This window comes from Cryptomeria japonica, chromosome 1 (genome assembly GCF_030272615.1).
Source record: "Cryptomeria japonica chromosome 1, Sugi_1.0, whole genome shotgun sequence".
Classification (NCBI taxonomy): domain Eukaryota; kingdom Viridiplantae; phylum Streptophyta; class Pinopsida; order Cupressales; family Cupressaceae; genus Cryptomeria; species Cryptomeria japonica.
Window position 1 is genome coordinate 319,730,512 of NC_081405.1, and position 21,838 is coordinate 319,752,349.

At 36.2% G+C, this 21,838-nt stretch overlaps 1 protein-coding gene across 3 annotated transcripts in view; it reads left to right on the forward strand.

The window, feature by feature from the left end:
- LOC131070621 (dol-P-Glc:Glc(2)Man(9)GlcNAc(2)-PP-Dol alpha-1,2-glucosyltransferase) overlaps positions 1–18,854 on the forward strand; it is a 72,146-nt gene extending 53,292 nt beyond the window's left edge. For all 3 annotated transcript variants that reach the window (XM_058006203.2, XM_058006201.2, XM_058006202.2), the window contains exons 8-9: positions 18,128–18,270; positions 18,422–18,854. In XM_058006203.2, the coding sequence (XP_057862186.2) occupies positions 18,128–18,270; positions 18,422–18,678 (400 nt within the window). In that variant the 3' untranslated portion in view covers positions 18,679–18,854. The remainder of the gene's footprint in view (positions 1–18,127; positions 18,271–18,421) is intronic.
- The last annotated feature ends 2,984 nt before the right edge of the window (positions 18,855–21,838 follow it).

Genomic DNA, 21,838 nt, shown 5'->3' on the forward strand with positions numbered 1-21,838 from the left:
GCTGATGGTCCAGTTTCCTTTTGTAGTGTATCCTAGCATGTTGATCCCTATCACAAGTTTGTTTCATTCTCTGTAGACTTTAAGTTTCGAACCATTCACTGGGTCCTTGATTGGATTGTTATCCAAGGTGGATAGCTTCACTGCCTCGTTCTTGCCAACCTCTCTGATCTTATAGGGTCCGAGCCAACGAACTTTAAACTTCCCCGGTCGGAGTTCGTTTCGGCCGTTATACTTCAAAACCAATTGCCCCGGCCGAAAGTTGACCCGCTGTAGGTGCTTGTCATGCCAGCACTTCGGCCATCGTTGCGCTACCTCCGTTGCCCATTGTGCCATTACCCTCCGTTCGTCTAGTTTCACCAGGTTGTTAAGCCTTGCACTCAAGCTCTCTTCATCATCGAGTCTATTATCCACCGCCACTCGGAGGCTTGGTGCGGTGTACTGTTGACGTGTATTTTGTACACCATCATACACAGAATAAAATACCAATAGGCATCTTATCCTCTCTTGAGAAAATAGTCTCTAACTGCTGAAGATTCGCATAAAGGATCAGTTAGGTAGACTCCAAGGTTCTTTTAGTAGGGTCTCTACGTGTGGACAAGCTTCCAGCGGTATGATGTGATTTGTTGTTTCCTCCAAGGGGCCTTACGTATTCCGAAAGTTCAAGATTTGCTAAACTAAGAAACTTTTCAAAAATAACAAAAGAGTAGGGTTTGAAAGAGGTCTAATCTAGTCTAACCCTATGAATGACTTAGTATGGACAAGACTTGGCGAGATTCAACCAACTTCAATTTTGCCATAAGATAACAACTCAATTGAAATTAGTGCGATCTTCTAAGGTAATAAAATGATATTCAATGCATCAAAGATCATGGACACTACCATGAAGGTACATATCCAAGATACAATAATGATTGAAGATTAAGGGTTTCAAGGTATTCTCCAGTCGACCACGCAAGGCGTTCCTACAATCAGCAAGAAGCTAGTGGTTTGGATTACGAATCCTACCAAAAATCAAGTCTCACACTATGTCCTTCAAATTAACAAGCTACTTTGATTGAGCATGATTCAAGTAAATCAAACAACCATGAAGATAACTTAAGAAAGTTGCAACGAAACACCATAACTTCAATATTTCATTGATTTCCAAATCATAATGTACAACAATTTGCTTGAATTTCTCTCTTCAAAACTCAATCTTGCTACAAAATAAAATTGCTTCTAACTCTAATCTCTCTTCTCTATTACATCAACTATTGACTATTACACTATTACCAAATGAAATGAAAAATGGGGGTATAAATAGCATCCCCAATTACAATGAAAGGTCTAGATTGAAAGTAGATCAACAGTCAAGATCATGACACCTAAACCCTAATTAGGGTTTGTTACAAATGGCCTCCTTTTTACTGAACAATATTAAATGCATAGCCAAATATTAATTTTGGCACAAAAACCTAGGAGACATAAACCAATGACAAATAAGATGCCATGTCATCTATAACAACCTTTCATCTAGAACCTTATTCCCTTTCCAATGTTCTTTTTTTGGCATATGCAATGAATCTTGTCACGATTCCTTCGATTTCTGCAATTGGAATCTCGGGAAGATTTTTCATACTCTCTTCCAAGTGGATGACCTGATCGAATGCATCTAGGAGAGCTGCGTCCCATGAAGCTTCAAGTTCTTTCGTTCTTTCAATCAGGAGCATGGTGGCAAACATTTGATCATATTGCTCATCTGTAACATTTGCGTCCTTGCAAAAGATGACCTTGATTCTATCCTCTAACTCCTGCATATCCACATCTGTCTCGACCTCGATCCTTCTGCCAAGAATGGTACGAAGTACCTCAAATACTCTGTCCTGGATCGGATTGATCACCTCCTCAACTTGGCCACATCTAACACTGATGTCCTCGAAGAAAACACTCTTCATATGGAGTAAGGTTGACCACTGAAACAAACTGTGAGATTCTTCATCCAGGATCTTCTCTTGCGCTAAAACTTTCCTTGATGTGTGTCTAATTACCTTCAAGACAGGAATGATGACATCTTTGGTATGGGCAAATGCAGCTACTGTTATCATCAAATTGTGGATTATCTCAAGAACTTGGATAGCTTGATGAATAATCTTCATCATCCTTGTTACAAACTCTATGGCCACTGTATGAGATCTATCCATCCAATTACTTGTACGTTGGACCATGTTCCTGAATCTCTCTGCCTCACTGATTGATTGAAGTGGAAGTGCTTGCACTGGTGATCTAGCTGGATCCTGACGTCCCAAAGGTTCATTGATGTGACTGAAATACGTCCTCCATGCACCTCTCTCTCTCTCAAGCTTTCTATTCTTCTCCATTTCTTCTCTAAGCTTGTCTTTCAATGCCTCAAATGAGTCGGTAGCATCATCTAAAGTCTGCTCTGCTGTGGATGGTCCTAACTCAAAAGTCTGTATATCATATTCCTCTGCTAGGATCTCACCTTCATATTTGTCTACTGCCGGTGTAGCTATCTGCAGTTTTCTGGATCCAGTTTCATCTCGAATCATCTTGGACATCTTGGTAGCCTTCTTCTTCTCTGTTACTTCGTGTGAGCGTCCAACAAGGCTCTCTAAATCAATTGCATTGTCCTCGTCCTCTACTACGATCACCTTAGTTAATCTTTCCTTCAACCAATCTGGGATATTCGATCTTGTCTCTTGAACTTGTATTTCTTTATGTACCACTTCTTCTTCTCTGGGAGGAGATGTCATTTCATTATCTTCTCCTAACTCATAGTCCTGGAGAGATCCATCTGGTGACCCTTGCTGTGCCTGTCCTCCTTCCTGCCTGTCGTTCTGTACCATAGACTCCATGGATTCTTCCACTTGAATTGTTCTCTTCTCAGGTCTAGAAGAAGTACCGGATGATCGATCTCTGTTAGCCTCTTGTTTCCTCTTGGAAGATTCTCCCTTTCCAGGTCTCTCTTTCCTCTTCGAACCTCTTGGATGGAGATTGCCCTCACTGGCACATCGAAGATTTCCTTCACCTGAATTTCTAGGATTAGGATTGCCTTCACTCACACTAGCTCCACCTTCGGCTGGTTTCTCTTCCAAAGTGAAAGTCATAGCTATGCCTTGTTCTCTCAATTTCTGATGCTGAACGTCAACCCATCTGCGAGTACAAGACAAGACTGGTACCATCAAAGCATCTAAATCCACGACTTCGGGCTCATTCCAATCCAACCTTATTGTTTTGCTTTCTCGATCATAGGAAGACTGGATATGTCTGCCACTGTCCTGAGCTTGGTCGGCCACTCTGTAAATCCTGCATTTCCTGATGAAATCCAAAGGTAATCTAGAATGCATTTTTCGTTTCACTTCAAGATCATCTAAGAGATTCATCATAAAATCTTCAATCTGATACTCATGTCTAAACTTCCTGCCGACTGTCTCCTCTAAATGTCCATGTGGATCAAAGCTTTCTCTCAAAGCAAAAGATGGAAAAGAATACAAGGCTAACTCCTCCTCTGCGTCATCCATGGCTAAAGCATTAGGACATACCTCAACTGAATTACCCAAAATGATAGGTACTGGAACTCCATTCTGATGTCTGTGTCTGAATGCCTTCACATATGCTGCCAACTGTCTTGTTACTTCAAGTAACACAATTCTGTCTGTCGGATATCTCGGCAACATGTATGGAGGTAAAGGACATCCATGCACCCTAATATAAGTGAACTTGGGAAACTGAATGAACCAAGCACTGTACCTCTTTATGAATTCCTGGGCATCCTGAGATAACTTGTTGTGAATTCCACCTTGCAACGTCCTTGTGATGTTCATCGTGAAAGTATCATTAACCAACTTATAGTTGCTCCCTGGCGGATGATGCAAGTAGGCATAGGAATCACAAGCTCTGACCTCGCTGGGTCCTCTTCCAATCACTCCTTTGTGAGGTAGTCTTGCGTACTCAACACTCCTAATCAAGGCATAAATGACATATGAACTCATGTGGAAGGACTTAGTAGCCTTGAGTCTCCTCAACTGTACGTCCAAGCAATGGCTAATCATCCTAGCCCAATGTATTGTACCTTTTCCCTGAACGATCACCTGGATGAAGTAAAACATCCACTTCTCAAAATAGAAGGCATGAGGGGCTCCTGTAACTCGGTTGAGCATGGTAATCAAATCTCTGTACTCTTCTTGGAAATCAATCCTGTGCGGTGTGTTCGGGACCTTGCTCAGACGGGGACGGCTCTTGAGTAGCCAGTTCTTATTGATAATGCTTAGACAAGCATCTGGATCATCTTCGTACATTGATCTGGCTCCTTCTATGCTCTTGTATATCATGTCCCTGTGCTCTGGAAGATGGAAAGCTTCACTTATAGCTTCCTCTGAAAGGTACGCCAAAGTGTTTCCCTCTTTGGACACGATCGTTCTGGACTGTGGATCATAATGACGAGCACACTCGATCATCAACTCATGGCACTGAACAACTGGAGGAAAGCCGGCCGCCTTAATGATGCCACTCTCTATTATTCTCCGGGCGACAGGCGATGGCTTGCCAATGTAAGGGATCTCTCGAAACTTCTTTGTGCTGAAGTTGCCTAAGTTTGTATCTCCAATGTGGCTCCACTTCGACACGATCTTGGTCTCCACTTCTTCGGTCTTCTGATCTTCTTTCATGAGAGCTGAACGACTGGTGGATGCTCCCGCCTTCGGGGTTGCCATACCTACACAACATTTCATAATGAGAAGCTAGATTTTGCAATAAAAAACATAGATTAGAGAATAAATTTTAGGAAACTTCATGATAAGTCTTTGAGTTATCATTTCCTAAAATAAAACGATTGAGCTAGGAATTCAAAATTTCAAAAATTCAAAATTCAAAATTTAAAATATGACGATCAACAAATAAAACAATAAAACCAAATCGCCATACCTCAAATCGAGAGCTAACTCTAGAATGCAAAATAAGGAAAATTCGCCTAGGCAACAAGATCGAGAATATATATTCTTCAACGTGATCTCTTTCTTCAAAATATCAATTTCGCCACCCTTTTGTCCTTGACGTGACTCTCTAACACCTTGGCAAGTTCGCCCAATATAGATTCGCACCACCTTGGAAGTTACTAGCGCCTTCAAACTTGAAATGAAATTCGCTCCTTGAATACAACTCCGCACTTTCCTTTGTCTTCCTCAAGATCGCATGTAAGAAATGACAAATAATGATGTGAAAATAACAATTTTCACCCTCCCTTTATAGCGCTCACCTCTTATCATCCCCAAGGCCAACTTTTGTAAAAATATAGCAATTAAAAAACGATTTTTACATAAATAACAAGGCCGACTCTCCAAACCAAACGCTCCATTTGATTTTTTATTAATTAATTAATTAATTATTAAATGCCTTTCATTTTTAATTAATAAATTTCGATTTTTTACAAGGCAAAATAATTAATTGATACCAAGCGCAATATTTAAATGCTAATTAATTGAATTTTCAAAACATATCGAATTTTAGCATTAAAATAAATTCAAAAATATTTGCTTGAGCGCCAAAATTTGAAAATGAAATATACATACCTCATCGCCTTGGTCCCTTGGAGAGGGACAGGAGCGATCCTAATGTTTTCACTTGAAATTCTCCATTTGGATATCAACTTTTCCTTGTATGGTAAATAATAACCTTGCTTGTTCATTCCATGCTTGTATCACTTGACTTTGATGAGGCATTTGGACGTTAGAAGGATCATCGCCCTTGTCCCTTGGAGAGGGACAGGAGCGATCCTTGTCCTTTCTCCATTTTAAGCTCAAATTGGTAATATTTAACATCTATCTCCCTTTGTATCGCCTTCCAAATGATGTTTAAAACCTTGTGCAACCTTATTTCAACGTGATCTTTAAAGGATATCATGTGTTTTGGCAAATATCGCCCTGGTCCCTTGGAGAGGGACAGGAGCGATCCATGTGTCCTGGCTCAAATTTGCAAACTTTTGATCTTTGTTCTTCATTCATTGCTTTCCAAAGGACGTCCTTTACTTCGCCAATCCTTACATTGTCTTGATTTTGAAGGAGCATAAGTGTTTTAGTAAAAATCGCTTTGGTCCTTGTCCAAAGGACAGGAGCGATATGAGTTCCTTAGCTTGATTGATAACATTTTGACGTTCAAAACTCTTGCATATCATCTTCAAAAAACACCTTATACCTTTTACAACTTTGTGAAGTCTTGACTTAACGTGATTTTTGCATGAATTGGTCAATACATTCAATATCGCTCTGGTCCCTTCCCAAGGGACAGGAGCGAACTTCAATACTTTGAGGTTATGCTTGCGTTCTCCAACTTGTAATTGCTATCATCGTGTAAAATGTAGTCCTTTTGATCCATCTTAGTTACTTGGAACATGATCAACTTTCAAATTTCATGCCTTTATGAAATATCGCTCTAGTCCCTTCCTGAGGGACAGGAGCGAATTAGATGTCTTGGTGTGGTTCCTCCAATATTGGCAACTTTGGATACCTCGTGCTTGATTGAGATGCCTTGAAACGCCTTTGCCACCTTGTTCCTTGCTTTAGAGTGTCCTGAACTTGGAGGAACGGCAATATAATCATTATATCGCCCTGGTCCCTTGGAGAGGGACAGGAGCGATCCTGCTCTTATAGGCTCCACATCACATTGCTAACCTCTAAAATTATCTTCAACGGATTTGCAATGTCCCATTCCATTCATCTATGCCTTGAGATCGGTTGTAACTTGGCAAGAAAATCATCTACAACAAAAATCGCTCTGGTCCCTTCCTGAGGGACAGGAGCGAACTTAAGCATTTTGGTCCTTTGTTGGCATTTGGCAATCTTCAATTTATCTTCAATGAGTTCATTTTACCTCCTTCCTTGCCTTCAAACATAAACTTGACTTGATCTTTGCCTGAATCTCGCCCTATGAAGAATATCGCTCTGGTCCCTTGGAGAGGGACGGGAGCTACAATGTACTTCGCCCTGGTCCCTTGAAGAGGGACAGGAGCGATTTTGGCATTTTGGACCATTTTTCTTCATGTTTGCTCTTCAAGTTATATTCATTCGATAAAACATATCCCCTTGGACATCTTCAAATCGTCAAGTCATTGAAATCCTGCAAGGACAAAGCAATATTTGATTTGTAGCTCCGGTCTTTCACTGAGGGACAGGAGCGATTTTGATTCCTGGAGGCACCTCTGTGCTTGTGAAAATCTTCAATTTATATTCAACGGAAAGATCACGCCTTTCTCTATCATTTCCAACTCGAAATTCACCTTGACCCTGCAAGGACAGTAAGATATTCGAAAACGAGCTCCGGTCCTTCACTGAGGGACATGAGCGATTCTGCTCCTACAGGCCAAAATATCATGATTTTACACATTTTATCACTTCACACGGCGAAAACAAATCATTTACAATGCCTAGGATCAAAAATCAAAAAAACTCAAAATCTGGTCAAAATATTCAATCGGACAAAAATTCACATTTCATCATTAACACTTAGACAAATTTAAGCTCTGCACTCAAAATTCCAATTGAAAATAGACCATTTTGGCGAAATCATTGCATTCAAAATTTGCATCCTTCGAAAGGAAGCTCAAAAGCTCTCAAAATTGACTGGATTCTGGCCTGAAAAGATGATAATTAAAACCCTAAGGCTTGACCCTAAATCCAGACAATCGACTGACTAACAAAATCCTAAAAGCGAAGTGAAAAGCGAGCGAAAAATGAGCAAAAAGAGGGGGTCCCCATTTGCAATGGGGCGATGTGTGAAATGGTCACAACAGGGACCTAGGGCACATTTTGTAGCATAGAATGTAGAAACAAACATTGAATAGTTAGGACCAAGCTTAGAAAGAATACTCAAGATCAATTGCTTATCATCTTTCTTAGTTCCACATTGTTCCAGCTGCATCTTATAGAGTTAAGTTTAGTGAAGAAGTCTTATATAGTATCAAAATTGGTTGGATTCAACCCTATGAGTTCATTCTCCAATTGATGACCTCTTAGCTCATCCTGCTTACCAAAGAGGTTTTCCAAAGTGGTCCACGCTGCATTTGGTGTAGGGGCAGATTCAATGTGAAAAAGAAGGTCAGGAGAGTCTGACATACATAGAGTACCAAAGGCTTCATCACATTTATTAAACCATTTAATCTTTTCTGCAGCATCTTGAGGTTCAGTTTCAAGTCCCATGGTAACATGATGATATCCATGTCTTTTTAGATATATTATCATCTTAGATTTCCATTCAAAGTAATTATATGGTGTTAAAAGTGGAATTGTAGATGCATCCATGATAGCAGAAAAGAAGATTGCAAAGAATCTGGAAAAGTGCAAGAAAGAAGACACAAGAGACATCCCCCCTTTCGACAACAAATATTACAAGGTTGACACTTTATAATTAGTGCGTTTACAAGGCTTTTTATCAGATTACAATGCTTTTAAGACTCCAATGGTCAAAAATAAATTTTTTTAATGCAAATAATTTTGTGACAAGATTTGAAAAAAATAACCTTATAGCTGCTCAGTTCATCTCAATACATTTCCAACAACTATTAGTTTTTGAAAAACAGAGTTGAGGTGAAAAATATGACCTTTCAAGGAAAATGGAGCAGTTGATACAACCTACAATATCTGATAGAAAAATACATAATTTTTCAATGAGACCTGCAATAATGGAGAGTGCTCATTTCCAGCTTTCCGTCAAGTATTCGTTTGCCAAAATCCGACACCTGAGGCAAAAGTTGTGCAACTTTTAAGAAAGGTTGCTGAATTTGCTTGCTAGAAAAACGGCTTAGGCCTTGTTCAAGCTCAATTTCTGCAAAAAATTATTAATTTTCTAGGAACACCATCAGAAACCCAAAAAAATTTCGATGCTGGGAAGAAAACCCAGAAATCGTTTTTCCTGAAAATGAATGTAAGTTGGAAATCTAAAACCGAAATGAAAATAGCTCCAGTAAAAAGATTTCACTCTGATTTTTTTTACTGTGTTCCAAACTCTGATTTTGGTGAAGTAAAAGTCACTTTTGACTTACTCAAGCCTTCTGGACACTTTGGAAATGCTTATTAAGCTTCCAATATTACCAAAATGCTGCAATCATCCAGATCTTACAAGAACACATACATATAAAACCAAATTTAACTAGAAGCTATTTTCCTTTAAACTGTTCTGATTCTCCAGGTCACACCAAAATGCAGGAGAAGGGCATACTTGGTTTTTAAGAAAAATATTAGCTATCTAAAAGTCTCAAATCTTTCAAATAAATCAGAAAAAACAGTGAGCTATACCAGACAACACGACTCTGATAACATGTTAGATTCTGTGAGAAGCGAGAACCGAGCCAAGATTTGATGTCGGTCGTAAATCACATGCAACTCCCAACAACAGATGTTCGAAGATCAAAATAACCGAGCCGAATGAAGATAAATCTGATATGAGAGAAAAATAGAGACAAAATAGAATTTTGGAGAAGACTCTCATCGAGCAATCACTGAACTAGTGAAGGTGAGGGTATAATGCTTATTATATAGAAAAATAAAAGCATATACATCCAAGGGGTGCATTAACTCCTATTCTCCATAAAAAGTGGGAGGTTTTACCTTCTTAGTAAATGCCAAAACATGTGGCATAACCTCCTTACATGAAGACAGGAAAGGAGTTGAGAAAGTTGGTACATAAGGCCAAAAGAGGGTGAGAAACCCAACCACCCCATAACCCACTTAGGAAATGACAAAATAGTAGTTATGAGAGGTGACACAACAAGCCAAAAGAGGGTGTGTAACTTAACTACCCATGTGAGGTGGAGAGTTACACATGTAGCTGAAGTATTTCGCCACGTGTCCTTATATTAACCACTCCTAATAACCTAAGCAAGCTTAATAAAATATGTGTAGGAAAAATAAATACCTCCTAACATAAGGAAAATAAAAAACCTACACTAACAAATTTTGCACTCAGTACATCATAGTTTGTTAGTTTCTTTCTCTGCTTTCAATTCTTTCATCATTTGGAGCTAAGTCATAGTGTTTGCTGAACTTTGTGTATGAAGTTTGAAGTTGGCCAAATTCTTATAAAATATAAAAAATTCTCTCAAATTTGCCCTATAATTCATACGGAACAAGCTTTGGGCATTATTTCATCTCTAAAAATCACAAAAGCTCTAGTGAAATATTTGAATAAGTGTTCAAGACCATTCGGGAGCTAGAAACATAGATGGCAAAGATAAGGATAGTGGTTTTAAGTTTACTCTAACAATCATCATAAATAGTTTTCAGGAGAGCCACCTTAAAATGTATTTGATTGTGGAGCAGAAGGGAAGCCCAGGTCGAAACGATGTTCATCGCATCTTGAAGTCCATCGCGCCCTACGACGGAAATAAAGTCCGTCCCAAAATAGTTGATGTCTATTATAAACCTTAACATATTATTTATATATTGATAAATTAAAATTTATTTTTTTGAATATATCTATTATAATATTTTAAAATTTATTATAATGTATTAAATTTAATAATATTGTTTATCTATTATAATATTTTAAAATTTATTATAATGTATTAAATTTAATAATATTGTTTTATTTTTAATAATTTCAATTTAATAAGTGTAGCATATGTATATTAATTTTAAATTTTATATAATATTATTTTATTTGAATAAGCAATACATTTGACTATTTTATTTTATAAATGATTAATTTAATTTCAAATTTATTTAGCATTGTTAAACTATTTTGACTACTTAATGGATTTATTGTTTATATATATACTTTTTCAAATTTAAATTTATAAAGACAATTTTTTTTTTCAAATTTTTTACCCTTGCCGAACTTCATCAGAATTTTATTGTTGCCAAACTCGAACTTGAATTCGAACCTTGTGACTAAAATTTGCAGCATGTCCCTTCAGAGTGCTTGTACCGTTCTTGATTCATTGTCACTGTTGTCATCTGAACTTCATCTTCCTCAATTTTTCTTTTACTATGTGAGGACATTTTATCTTCAATTTCTATGTCCATCACCCAATTGTAGACTTTAAAATAGGACAAGGGTGGTACTACCTTCATCTTTTTTCTAAATGACAAAAGTAGAGTTTCAATGAACCACTTCTTTTTAGATTGTCAGCTGGTTTCATTTTCAATTTTACCAGCGATTCTTTAAGTTTATGATTATAAGCTCCTACATGCTTACCTTGTTTTGTATTGTAAATTTGTGCTACTATTTCATTATCATTACAGAGCAATTTGAACTGTTCTTCGAAGGCCTTCTTTAATTCTCCCATGTATTTTTGGAGGCTTGGTCAATTTTTGTATACAAGTCAATCGCTACACTTCGCAAGGTGGTTGGAAAAGATCGCAGCCAAATTGCTTTATCATCTTGCCCATTTGCTGTCCAAATTGTTTCACAAGTCTTATAGTGCCTAATGAGATCCTTCGTGTTGAAACAATGTAGCTCCGGTAATATAAATGATTGAATGAGAGATAAATGAAGTCTCTCATTCAATCATCTATCCTATCGTTAAATCTACATACTAATGGTAGGCATCATAATCATCTTTATAAGCATTTCTATCATTGATCAAGATATGATTGTATTTGCTATGTGGTGATTTCATTTATATGTTGTGATTTCATTTATATGTTGTGATTGTAATCGGTTTTGCATATCTATTCTAGTTGTCATATGACAGCACTAATTAGTGTTGTCATATGATAACTACAATAGTTATCGTCTTAACATATTTTTGCTCTTATACCCATCCATAATTGGGTTACATTTACCATCAATTATCATGAAATAGCATTAAGAATAAACTGATTAGTGACCGGTTAATGATAAATTGCATTAGAATCTAACCGATTTATTATCGGTTACAATGATAATCAAACCGCATTAAATCACAAACCAATTGGCATTTGTTATGTATCGGCATTGACATTAACCGATAGTTATCGGTTTGCTTTATGAAGAGGCACCACCCTTGATCAAGACATGTCTTGATCGGACATGTCATGAGACATGTCCGGTCAAGGCATGCCTTGATCTTACAAGGCAATGCCTATATATGTGCCGTGAGGCATGTTGAAGACATATCGAAATCAATAAATATTATCTACAGCCACTTGCAAACAAAGAAGTTTCAGTTCATAATCAGAAATAACTAAGAGAGCACACATTAATAGCATTGAATATTGTCTAAGGAATTAAAGAAAGACAAAATTCTTAACATTCCAATTTTTGAACATAAATTTGAATACTTTTACATGGTATCAGAGCCAAGGTGATCGAACCTAAGGCATTCAAATTTGAGAAGTTCAAATTGAGGATATAGACATCACATTTCCATGGCTAACGCTATCAGATTTGAGGATAGACTTGAAGGAGGCGACAATTTCTCAGCATGGAAATTTAGAATTAAGATGATTCTAAAAGAGAATAAAGTTGAATCATTTGTAAAAGTTGAATCTAAAGAACTTGAGAATGAACCTGACAAATCGGCATGGATCGAGGGAAATGAAAAAGCCATGAAGATCATAGTCGATGGAGTGAGAAATCACATTATGCCAATAATAACAAAACATGAGACTGCCTACCATATGTTCAAAGCACTCGAATGTGCATTCGAGATAAACAATGCAAGTAGAACCTTGGCTCTAAAAAGGGAAATAAATCATATAAGTATGAACAAAGGAGAGTCAATCAATGCATACTTTATGCGGATATCAGCCCTAAGGGATGAACTGGCAACGCTTGGATATGAGATCCAAAGCAAAGAGTTAACGCTCATTGCTCTAGATGGGTTGCCTAGTACATGGGAAACATTTGTCCAAGGTATTAGTGCAAGGGCTAAATATTCGAAATTTGATAGGCTAAGAGCAGATTGTCTTCAAGAGGAGTCAAGGTTAAATAAAAAGGGGATCAAGCAAAATAATATAGATGAAGATCTCCATGTTCTAAATACCCAACTCCAACAAGAAAAGAAAGAAGAAACATTTCAAGAAGAGAAAGAACCGACATGAGAAAAGGTCATCTAAGAAAGAAAACTCTCACATTCAATGCTTTAGGTGTGATCAATATGGACAGTATGTAGCAAGATGTCTGGATAGAATCAAACAACAAGCTACATTTGCAAAAGTGAAAAGGGAAGAATATGACTCCGAGAAGCATGTATTCTACTCTACCCTCTCTAGCCAAGTATCCAATAAATCTAACACCTGGATCATTGACAGTGGGTCTTCAAGACACATCACTGGGTATAGAGAATTATTGGATTCCATGTTAGAAGAAACTGATGAAGAAGTAACCATTGGTGATGACTTTGCACATCCAGTGAAAGGCGTCGGTACCTACACCATTAAGCTGAAGATAGGCATGTCTCTCCAACTCACTAGAGTCCTATTCGTTCTTGGCATCAAGAGGAACTTAATCTCCATATCTGCACTCGAAGATGATGGGTACAAAATAACCTTAATGAATGGTAAAGTTCTAGTATGGCCAAAAAACTCTTCCATCAAGAAGGCTATAACCCTAGGACATAGAAAAGGCTATTTGTACGAGGTATGTACTAAATCTAACCTAGCCCTACTTCATGAGATTGTAGACTCTAATGAAATCTGGCATAGAAGATTAGGTCATTTAAACTTTCGTGCTTTATGTTCAATGGAAAATTAGTAATTGGTTTGCCTAAGTTAAAACAATACCATTCCAGTACATGTAAGGGGTGTGCCCTAGGCAAAAATACTAAGAGTTCCTTTCAGAATAGTTCTAGGAAAACGAGCAATGTTTTGGAACTAGTTCATTCTAACCTATGTGGGCTAATGTCTGTACCATCATTAGGAGGGTTCCTTTATTATGTAATATTCATTGATGACTTCTCCAGGAAGACCTGGATCTACTTCTTTAAACGTAAATAATCTGAAGAGATTCTCAAGAGATTTAAGGAATTCAAATCCCTCTTTGAAAACTCTTCCGGAAAGAAAATAAAAGTCCTAAGAACTGATAATGGGAGGGAAAATACCTCAGACATCTTTAGGGAATTTTGTAAAGAAGCTGGGATTAAGAGGGAGTTCACTGTTCCTTACAACCCCCAACAAAATGGGGTTGCTGAAAGGAAAAATAGAACCATTGTAGAAGCAGCCAAAGCAATGCTCTTTGATCAGAACTTAGAAACTCACCTTTGGGCAGAAGCCTCCAACACTGTTGTTTACATACAAAATAGATGTCCTCATTCCCACATTGAAGACAAAACCCCTGAAGAAGTCTTCACTAGGATAAGCCAAATATCACTCACTTTAGAATATTTGGCTGCCCTGTTTACTTTCACATACCTAAAGAGAAAAGGACAAAACTAGAACCCTCTGGAAGAAGAGGAATCTTTATTGGATATAGTGAAACCTCTAAAGCTTACATAATTTTTGTACTTGGACATAGCAATATTGAACTTAGTAGAGATGTTAATTTGAAGAAGACATAGCCTTCAAAAGGGCTAAATACTTTATTGGGTTTGAAACCTATGCTCCATCTTCAGACCTAGAAGAGGATCCCACTCTTGAGATTCAGAGGGAGTGTTCAGAAGAAAATGAAGTACAAATTCCTCCCCAAGAAATCCCTAAGAAAAGACCTCTATGGGCTCACAAAACAATGGAGGATGCAAGGGACTTTGCAGCTCCTTTAGGGACTTTTAGAGAAAGTAAGAGGCCCCGAAGATTTTCTAGCTATGTAGCCCTTATGAATGATCTCTCTAAATCAGAACCCTCTAGTGTACAAGAATCTCTTAAACATTAAGTTTGGAAAAATGCAATGTCCGAAAAATATACATCCATACTTAACAATGATGTGTGGCAAATTGTTCCTAGGCCAAAGGGAAATCCGTTGTTTCATCCAAGTGGTTGTTCAAAATCAAACATGCCGCAGATGGTAGCATATAGAAACACAAAGCCAAATTTGTTGCCCGGGGGTTCTCACAGAAAGAAGGGATAGACTATGATGAGACATTTGCTCAAGTTGCTAGGTACACCTCAGTCAGAGTAGTATTGGCCATTGCAGCAGCCAAAGGTTGGAAAGTCCATCAGATGGATGTGAAAACTGCCTTCTTGAATGGTAAAATTGAGGAGGAAGTCTACTTAGAACAGCCAAAAGGGCTTGAGATCCACAATGCAGAAACACATGTGTGCATATTAAAGAAAGCCCTATATGGTTTAAAACAGGCTCCTAGGGACTGGTATGAAAGAATTGACAACTATCTTCAAGGATTGGGATTCTCAAAGAATGATGGAGATCCAAATCTATACTTCAAAAGGTTCAAAGGTGATATGCTGATATTGATCTTATATGTTGATGATCTTCTAATTACAGGAGAAGATCACCTTATTGGACAATGTAAGAAAGACCTTGAAAAGGAGTTTGATATGAAGGATTTAGGCCTTCTACATTACTTTCTTGGATTGGAAGTTTGACAAAACTCTGATAGTATTGTGCTTAATCAAGGAAAATACACCTTAGACATATTGAAGAGATTTGGTATGATGAACTGCAGACCCATGCCTTCTCCTATGGAAACTAATCTTCACAAATTGAAGGAGGCAGCAGCAGATTCCCCATTGGTAGATCCCACTCTCACAGACAGATGATTGGATCGTTAATATACTTGGTCAATACTAGACTTGATATCTGTTATCCAATAAATGCCTTGAGCCAGTTCATGTGTGAACCTAAGGAGATACATCTTATGGCTGTGAAATTATGAGATACCTTCAAGGTACTCTTAACTATGGACTCAAGTATGAGAAAGTTGATTTGGATCTTCATGGGTTCACTGATTCAGATTGGGCTGGAAGTGTGATTGACAGGAAAAGCACATCAGGATATCGCTTCAATTTGGGTTCAACCATGATATCTTGGATTAGCAGGAAACAGTCTTCAGTAGCTCAGAGTTCTACAGAGGCCGAATATATCGCAGCTTCCATGGCTGCACGAGAAATTGTATGGCTTAGAAACTACTTGTGGGATTATTTGGTGAGCCACTGAAGCCTACTATAATTCATTGTGATAACCAGAGCTGTATAAAACTCTTCGTGAACCCTGTATTTCATGATAGATCCAAACACATAGAGATCCCTTACCACTATGTGAGAGACATGGTGGATAGGAATGTGATTCAATTGCAGTATATCAGTACAGGAGACCAGACAACAGACATACTGACCAAGCCTCTATCCAGAGTAAAAGTTGAACACTTCAGGAAAGGACTTGGTATGATTGAATTGTAATTTTCTTTATAAGATGTTTAATGTGTAAACTTCTTTTGTCGTGTTATGACTTTATAGGCTCCTCCCCCTGTGTCCATTTCTAAGAGGTGACGACTTTTTAGATAATGAACAATCTTGTAATGTTGATACCATGCTGACTTGATATCATCTTGACTCATGAGTGTGCCATGATATGTTATGGTAGACATTATGTGACGTAATGTCAGTGCACATACCGTAACCTGGATATAAGAGAATTCAATATTCTCAAATTATTGTATATCCAAGGTATCGCGTGTTATGCGATACTGATATCATGTGCTATGTGATATCTCTATATCACGAGATGATGTGATATATTTTTGTATCACGTGTTATGTGATACATCATGTCACGAGCATATGTGACTTGATCTTTTGTATTACGAAGTCATGTAATACATTCTATTATGAGAAATGTGATGCTATATAATTAGATGATTATTTCAATGTTTACATAGATCTCCATTTATCTTCCCTAGCTAAGAGGGAGTGTTGGAACAATGTAGCTTCGGTAAGATAAATGATTGAATGAGAGATAAATGAAGTCTCTCATTCAATCATCTATCCTATCGTTAAATCTACATACTAATGGTAGACATCATAATCATCTTTATAAGCATTTCTATCATTGATCATGATATGATCGTATTTGCTATGCAGTGATTTCATTTATATGCTGTGATTGTAATTGGTTCTGCATATCTATTCTAGTTGTCATATGACAACACTAATTAGTGTTGTCATATTAGTGTTGTCATATGATAACTACAATAGTTATCGTCTTAACATATTTTTGCTCTTATACCGATCCATAATCGGGTTACATTTACCATCAATTATCACGAAATAGCATTAAGAATAAACCGATTAGTGATCGGTTAATGATAACTTGCATTAGAATCTAACCGATTTATTATCGGTTACAATGATAATCAAACCGCATTAAATCACAAACCGATTGGCATTTGTTATGTATCGGCATTGACATTAACCGATAGTTATCGGTTTGCTTTATGAAGAGGCACCACCCTTGATCAAGACATGTCTTGATCGGACATGTCATGAGACATGTCCGGTCAAGGCATGCCTTGATCTTACAAGGCAATGCCTATATATGTGCCATGAAGCATGCTGAAGATATATCGAAATCAATAAATATTATCTACAGCCACCTGCAAACAAAGAAGTTTTTGTTCATAATCAGAAATAACTAAGAGAGCACACATTAATAGCATTGAATATTGTCTAAGGAATTAAAGAAAGACAAAATCCTTAGCATTCCAATTTTTGAACATAAATTTGAATACTTTTACACTTCGATCCATTGCTTATAAACTTGGGCAACTTTTTCTTTTCTTCACTAGAGCTTGCCATAGTTTTATTCTGATGCAAACCTAGCACCTAGAATTCACTTGCTCAGGAGTTTTGATTTGGATATCTAAGGTAAGATTTCAGTTTGAGAAATTTGTCAATTAATGAATAGAAGGCCAAATAAGCTACAAGCACATAGAGATATATAAGTAAAAGTATAATCAAATATATGTTTAAGATTAGGATCACCATTTTCAAAGATGGCCACTTAATGGTGCAAATTTTAAAAATATTTTTGCAGGTCTTTTTTTCGAAAATTATGTACCTCAAACTGACAGAAAACATGACAGATAGAAATGCGCTCTTTTTTATTATTGCATATGTTTTCTTTTACTACATATTGTTAATTTTACTTGCTGAAATAAAGCCACGAATTGTAGAGCATAGTTGCTACCAATTATGCATGTTTGAGTCAGTTGTATGGTTGAACAATTTCAAGGATAGTTTACAGGTACACTAAATGCTTTCATTTTGCAGTTTGGTTCATCCATATCTCCTTGCTGACAACCGTCACTATCCTTTCTACATATGGAGAAGGGTCATTCAGACACATTGGTTGATGAAGTACCTGTTAATTCCCCTTTATGTTTATTCATGGTGGTCAATTTTTCATGTCTTAGGTTAGTGATCAAAATCTCCTATGAAGTTTATCTTTAGTTTAGATGCAACAAGTTTCTGCTCTTCCTTCAGTGAATCAGTTTAGCTACCTATAAACTGTTAATGGGAACACAGCATCTAATAATGTTTAATTATTTGCTGATCTGTTTACAGGGAAGGCACAGAAGAAGATCTGGTTATTTCTTTTCTTCTTTGCGGCTGTAGGGGTCTTGGTACCAGCTCCCTTAATTGAGTTTAGATATTACACCATTCCATTTTATTTAATAATTTTGCATAGTCCAGTCAAGGAAAGAACTTGGATTTTAATCGGAATGCAGTACATCATTGTAAATCTGGCTACTATGTCCTTGTTTTTGTTCAGACCGTTCCATTGGGATCATGAGTCAGGAACCCAAAGATTCATTTGGTGAAAAGAAAATTTGCATTCTCTGACAACTTGATATTACATCAAAAATGTATTGCAAGTAAAATCTTCTATTTTTCTTTTTCTCTTCTGATAGGTGGGCAGTATTTTAGTGCTACAATTATTGTTAAATCGAAAGTATTCCTACTTTCGTCCATAAATAAATTTGCCAGTTCAAGATAATTTTCTTTGTTTGGGTTTTGAAATACTTAAATGATGTTGGCAAGAGATGTATATTGTAAACTGTTTATTTAATTGTAAATCCATCCTTTTCACTAACATTATTTCCAAAAAAATTCTCTCAACTATAAGCATTGCCCAAGTGGCCTCTAAAATTGCAGGTTAAAACATCTGTATTTTTGTTGTGCATATGGTCATATAATTATATTTAAGAAATGTGGTTTTTTGGTTATTTTTTATTGGCTTAGATCGGTTTGAGGTGCTGTGTTGGTTGTTTATTGAGATTCTGTTTTATTTGTGTTTTCTATTAAGGACTAACTTTGCTGACTGAACAATTTTATTTGTTGAACATGCCTTTTGTGTTCTGGCAACTAGTTTTCCAGAACGGTTTCAATCTCTATCCTTAGTTTGGACCAAAGGTTGAACTCACAATTGTGTAAACTACAAAAAAATGTTATAGCACTCACTACTAGCCTCCAAGTCATATAAAAACCATTTCAATAAAATATTCACAAAGCATCATTCTATCATAAAACACTTACAGAATGGTCTATTAAAGTCATAGGCTACACCTAGCATTATTTGCAACTCCCTTTATCCAGGACAGTTCGTACGTTTTATTCAATCCAAACAGGGACATTAAGCATACAGAAAATTATGTTTCTCAGAGTTTTCTGGGTTCAACAGGTAGAATATCAACACAGTTATCCATCACATACTATATGTTTAGTCAGGATGGTAAGCTTTTTAACCAAATGTCTTCATTAGTTCATAATCATCTCCAAAATTGATTATTGTACCCAGCCAACTCACTGAGCTCGGTCAATCATATAAGTTATTCAGAGATTTATTTGAAGTTAATCATCATTTATGTATCGGGCAAACTCAGTCGATCATATAACTTGCTAGCTGCATTGCATGTGTATTATAATTTATGCAGAGTTGTTATCATTTGCTTGTTCACTTGATAAATAAACCTTGATCATTTTGCCTTAATCCTAGAAATATCAATTTATTATGATTAATAATTTAGTAAACAATTAAACTATTGATTATTTATAAATGGTAGTTTTGAATAGGTGTCACTAGTTTTCTTTAGTATTGTGTCGCTCCAGTTTTTTTTCATTGAGAGGTAAGTAAATTTGGAGACTTCTCACCATGTGGAAGTAAAGAGAAGTGTTTTCCTAGGTTTAGTCTATGTTTTGATAGACGATTCTAAATGTTGATATGGCAATTGTTTTGGAGGGGATTGGATAAGTTCTAGATACATTTATTTAGTAAATATATAAAATCACTAGTATAAGTATATTTGCAATCTAAAAACTACTATATTAATACTATAATAATACAAATCCATATTCTCTTAAATTTATTAACTATTATATTAATAAAAAGCTATACTATATTATATTTATTTTTTAAACAAGTAAAATATTAATAAATTAAAAAAATTAAAGTAGAACTTTATTACAGATATGAATATCATATCATATATAACTTGGGGATTGACTAGGTATGATTACTTTAAATGAATCCACCTAAAAAAAGGTACCTTGTCCGATTTTATAGACATTTGTAACTGAATCTGATTTGGAAATGCATCATATCCAGATACACAAAGATTTAGTGTTGATTCCATAACATAAAATTTTGACATATACATTGTATAACATGTTTAATTTGCATAATTTATAATTCTTATTTTATTATTCTATATTTAATTTGTGATTCGAAACAGATTTGTGATTTAAATATTTATTTATAAACAACAATATTAATAACTAGAGCTAGCTCTTATTCTATCTTTAATAATTTTTTTTTTATAATGGAGAGTAATTTGGGTCTAAGAAATAAGTGGCAACAAGCATCTGGACCATCAAATTGTCAAACACCTGTTATTGCATCTATGAATGCAGCGGGAAGAAGCTACAAGACACATATAAAACACTTACAAGACAAATACCACTACTAATGTCAACCTACACGATGATATATCTTCTATTGTATTATAACAATGTGCACATGCTTTACATGCTTACTAAGAACACTACCTTTTCTGCTCTTGTATGAAATACCTATTTGAAAGCTACTTTTCTAAGAAAAATTTGTTCCCAAGTTCTTATATTCTATCATCATTTGTTCGAATGGAAAAACATTCCAACAGGAATTTAACAATCATTTTTTTCTAATGGAAAAATATTCCAACTAAGACTTGCAATATGTTTATGCACCATTCTTATGTGATATCAGTTTTTGTTGTTGATACTCCAGCGGCTGAAGAAAAATCTGAATGTCCTGGGTCAGAGGGACTAGGTGCGTATGATTTCTTACATCTGTGATGTAAAGCGAATCATATATTTTCTGTGTCAAATAATTTGTATTTGCATGAACAGATGTTCCTTAGCTTGCATCTTTCCATTGCTCAATCATATTGAAAATGACATCTCCTTGTAGTTTCATTTGGATTTGTGATATTGAGAATAGAACACCGAAATATTCAAATTTGAAATGCTTGCATTTGATTCAAAAACTCTGATATCAATTCACTTTGGTGAGCAAAGCAACTAAGGTGCTATTCTTCATGTGAAAATAAGAAGCTTCTTTTCTCATTTCCTGATGCTTTTCTTAACTTCTCTTACATGACTAACAATTTTTCTTGCAGGTGTTACTAACATTTTTTACAACTCCATTTCATAATTTCTTGCATGGAATCGTCAATGCTCCGTTCTTCCAGTTTTGCATTAGATTGCCCATTTCATAAACTCTCATATTTTGTTGCAATTAGCAGCATGTGTGCATTCGAAGCTGAACTGTTGAATATAGTGTTGTCATTGATGTCAAGGAGATTGTTGATGACAACCAAGGTGATTGAGTCATCTCAAAGTATTTGAGAACAACGAAGGATAGAATCTAATAATGATAAAAAAACTCTCTTAATGTTATCATTTTTACAACTCCATTTCATAATTTCTTGCATGGAATCGTCA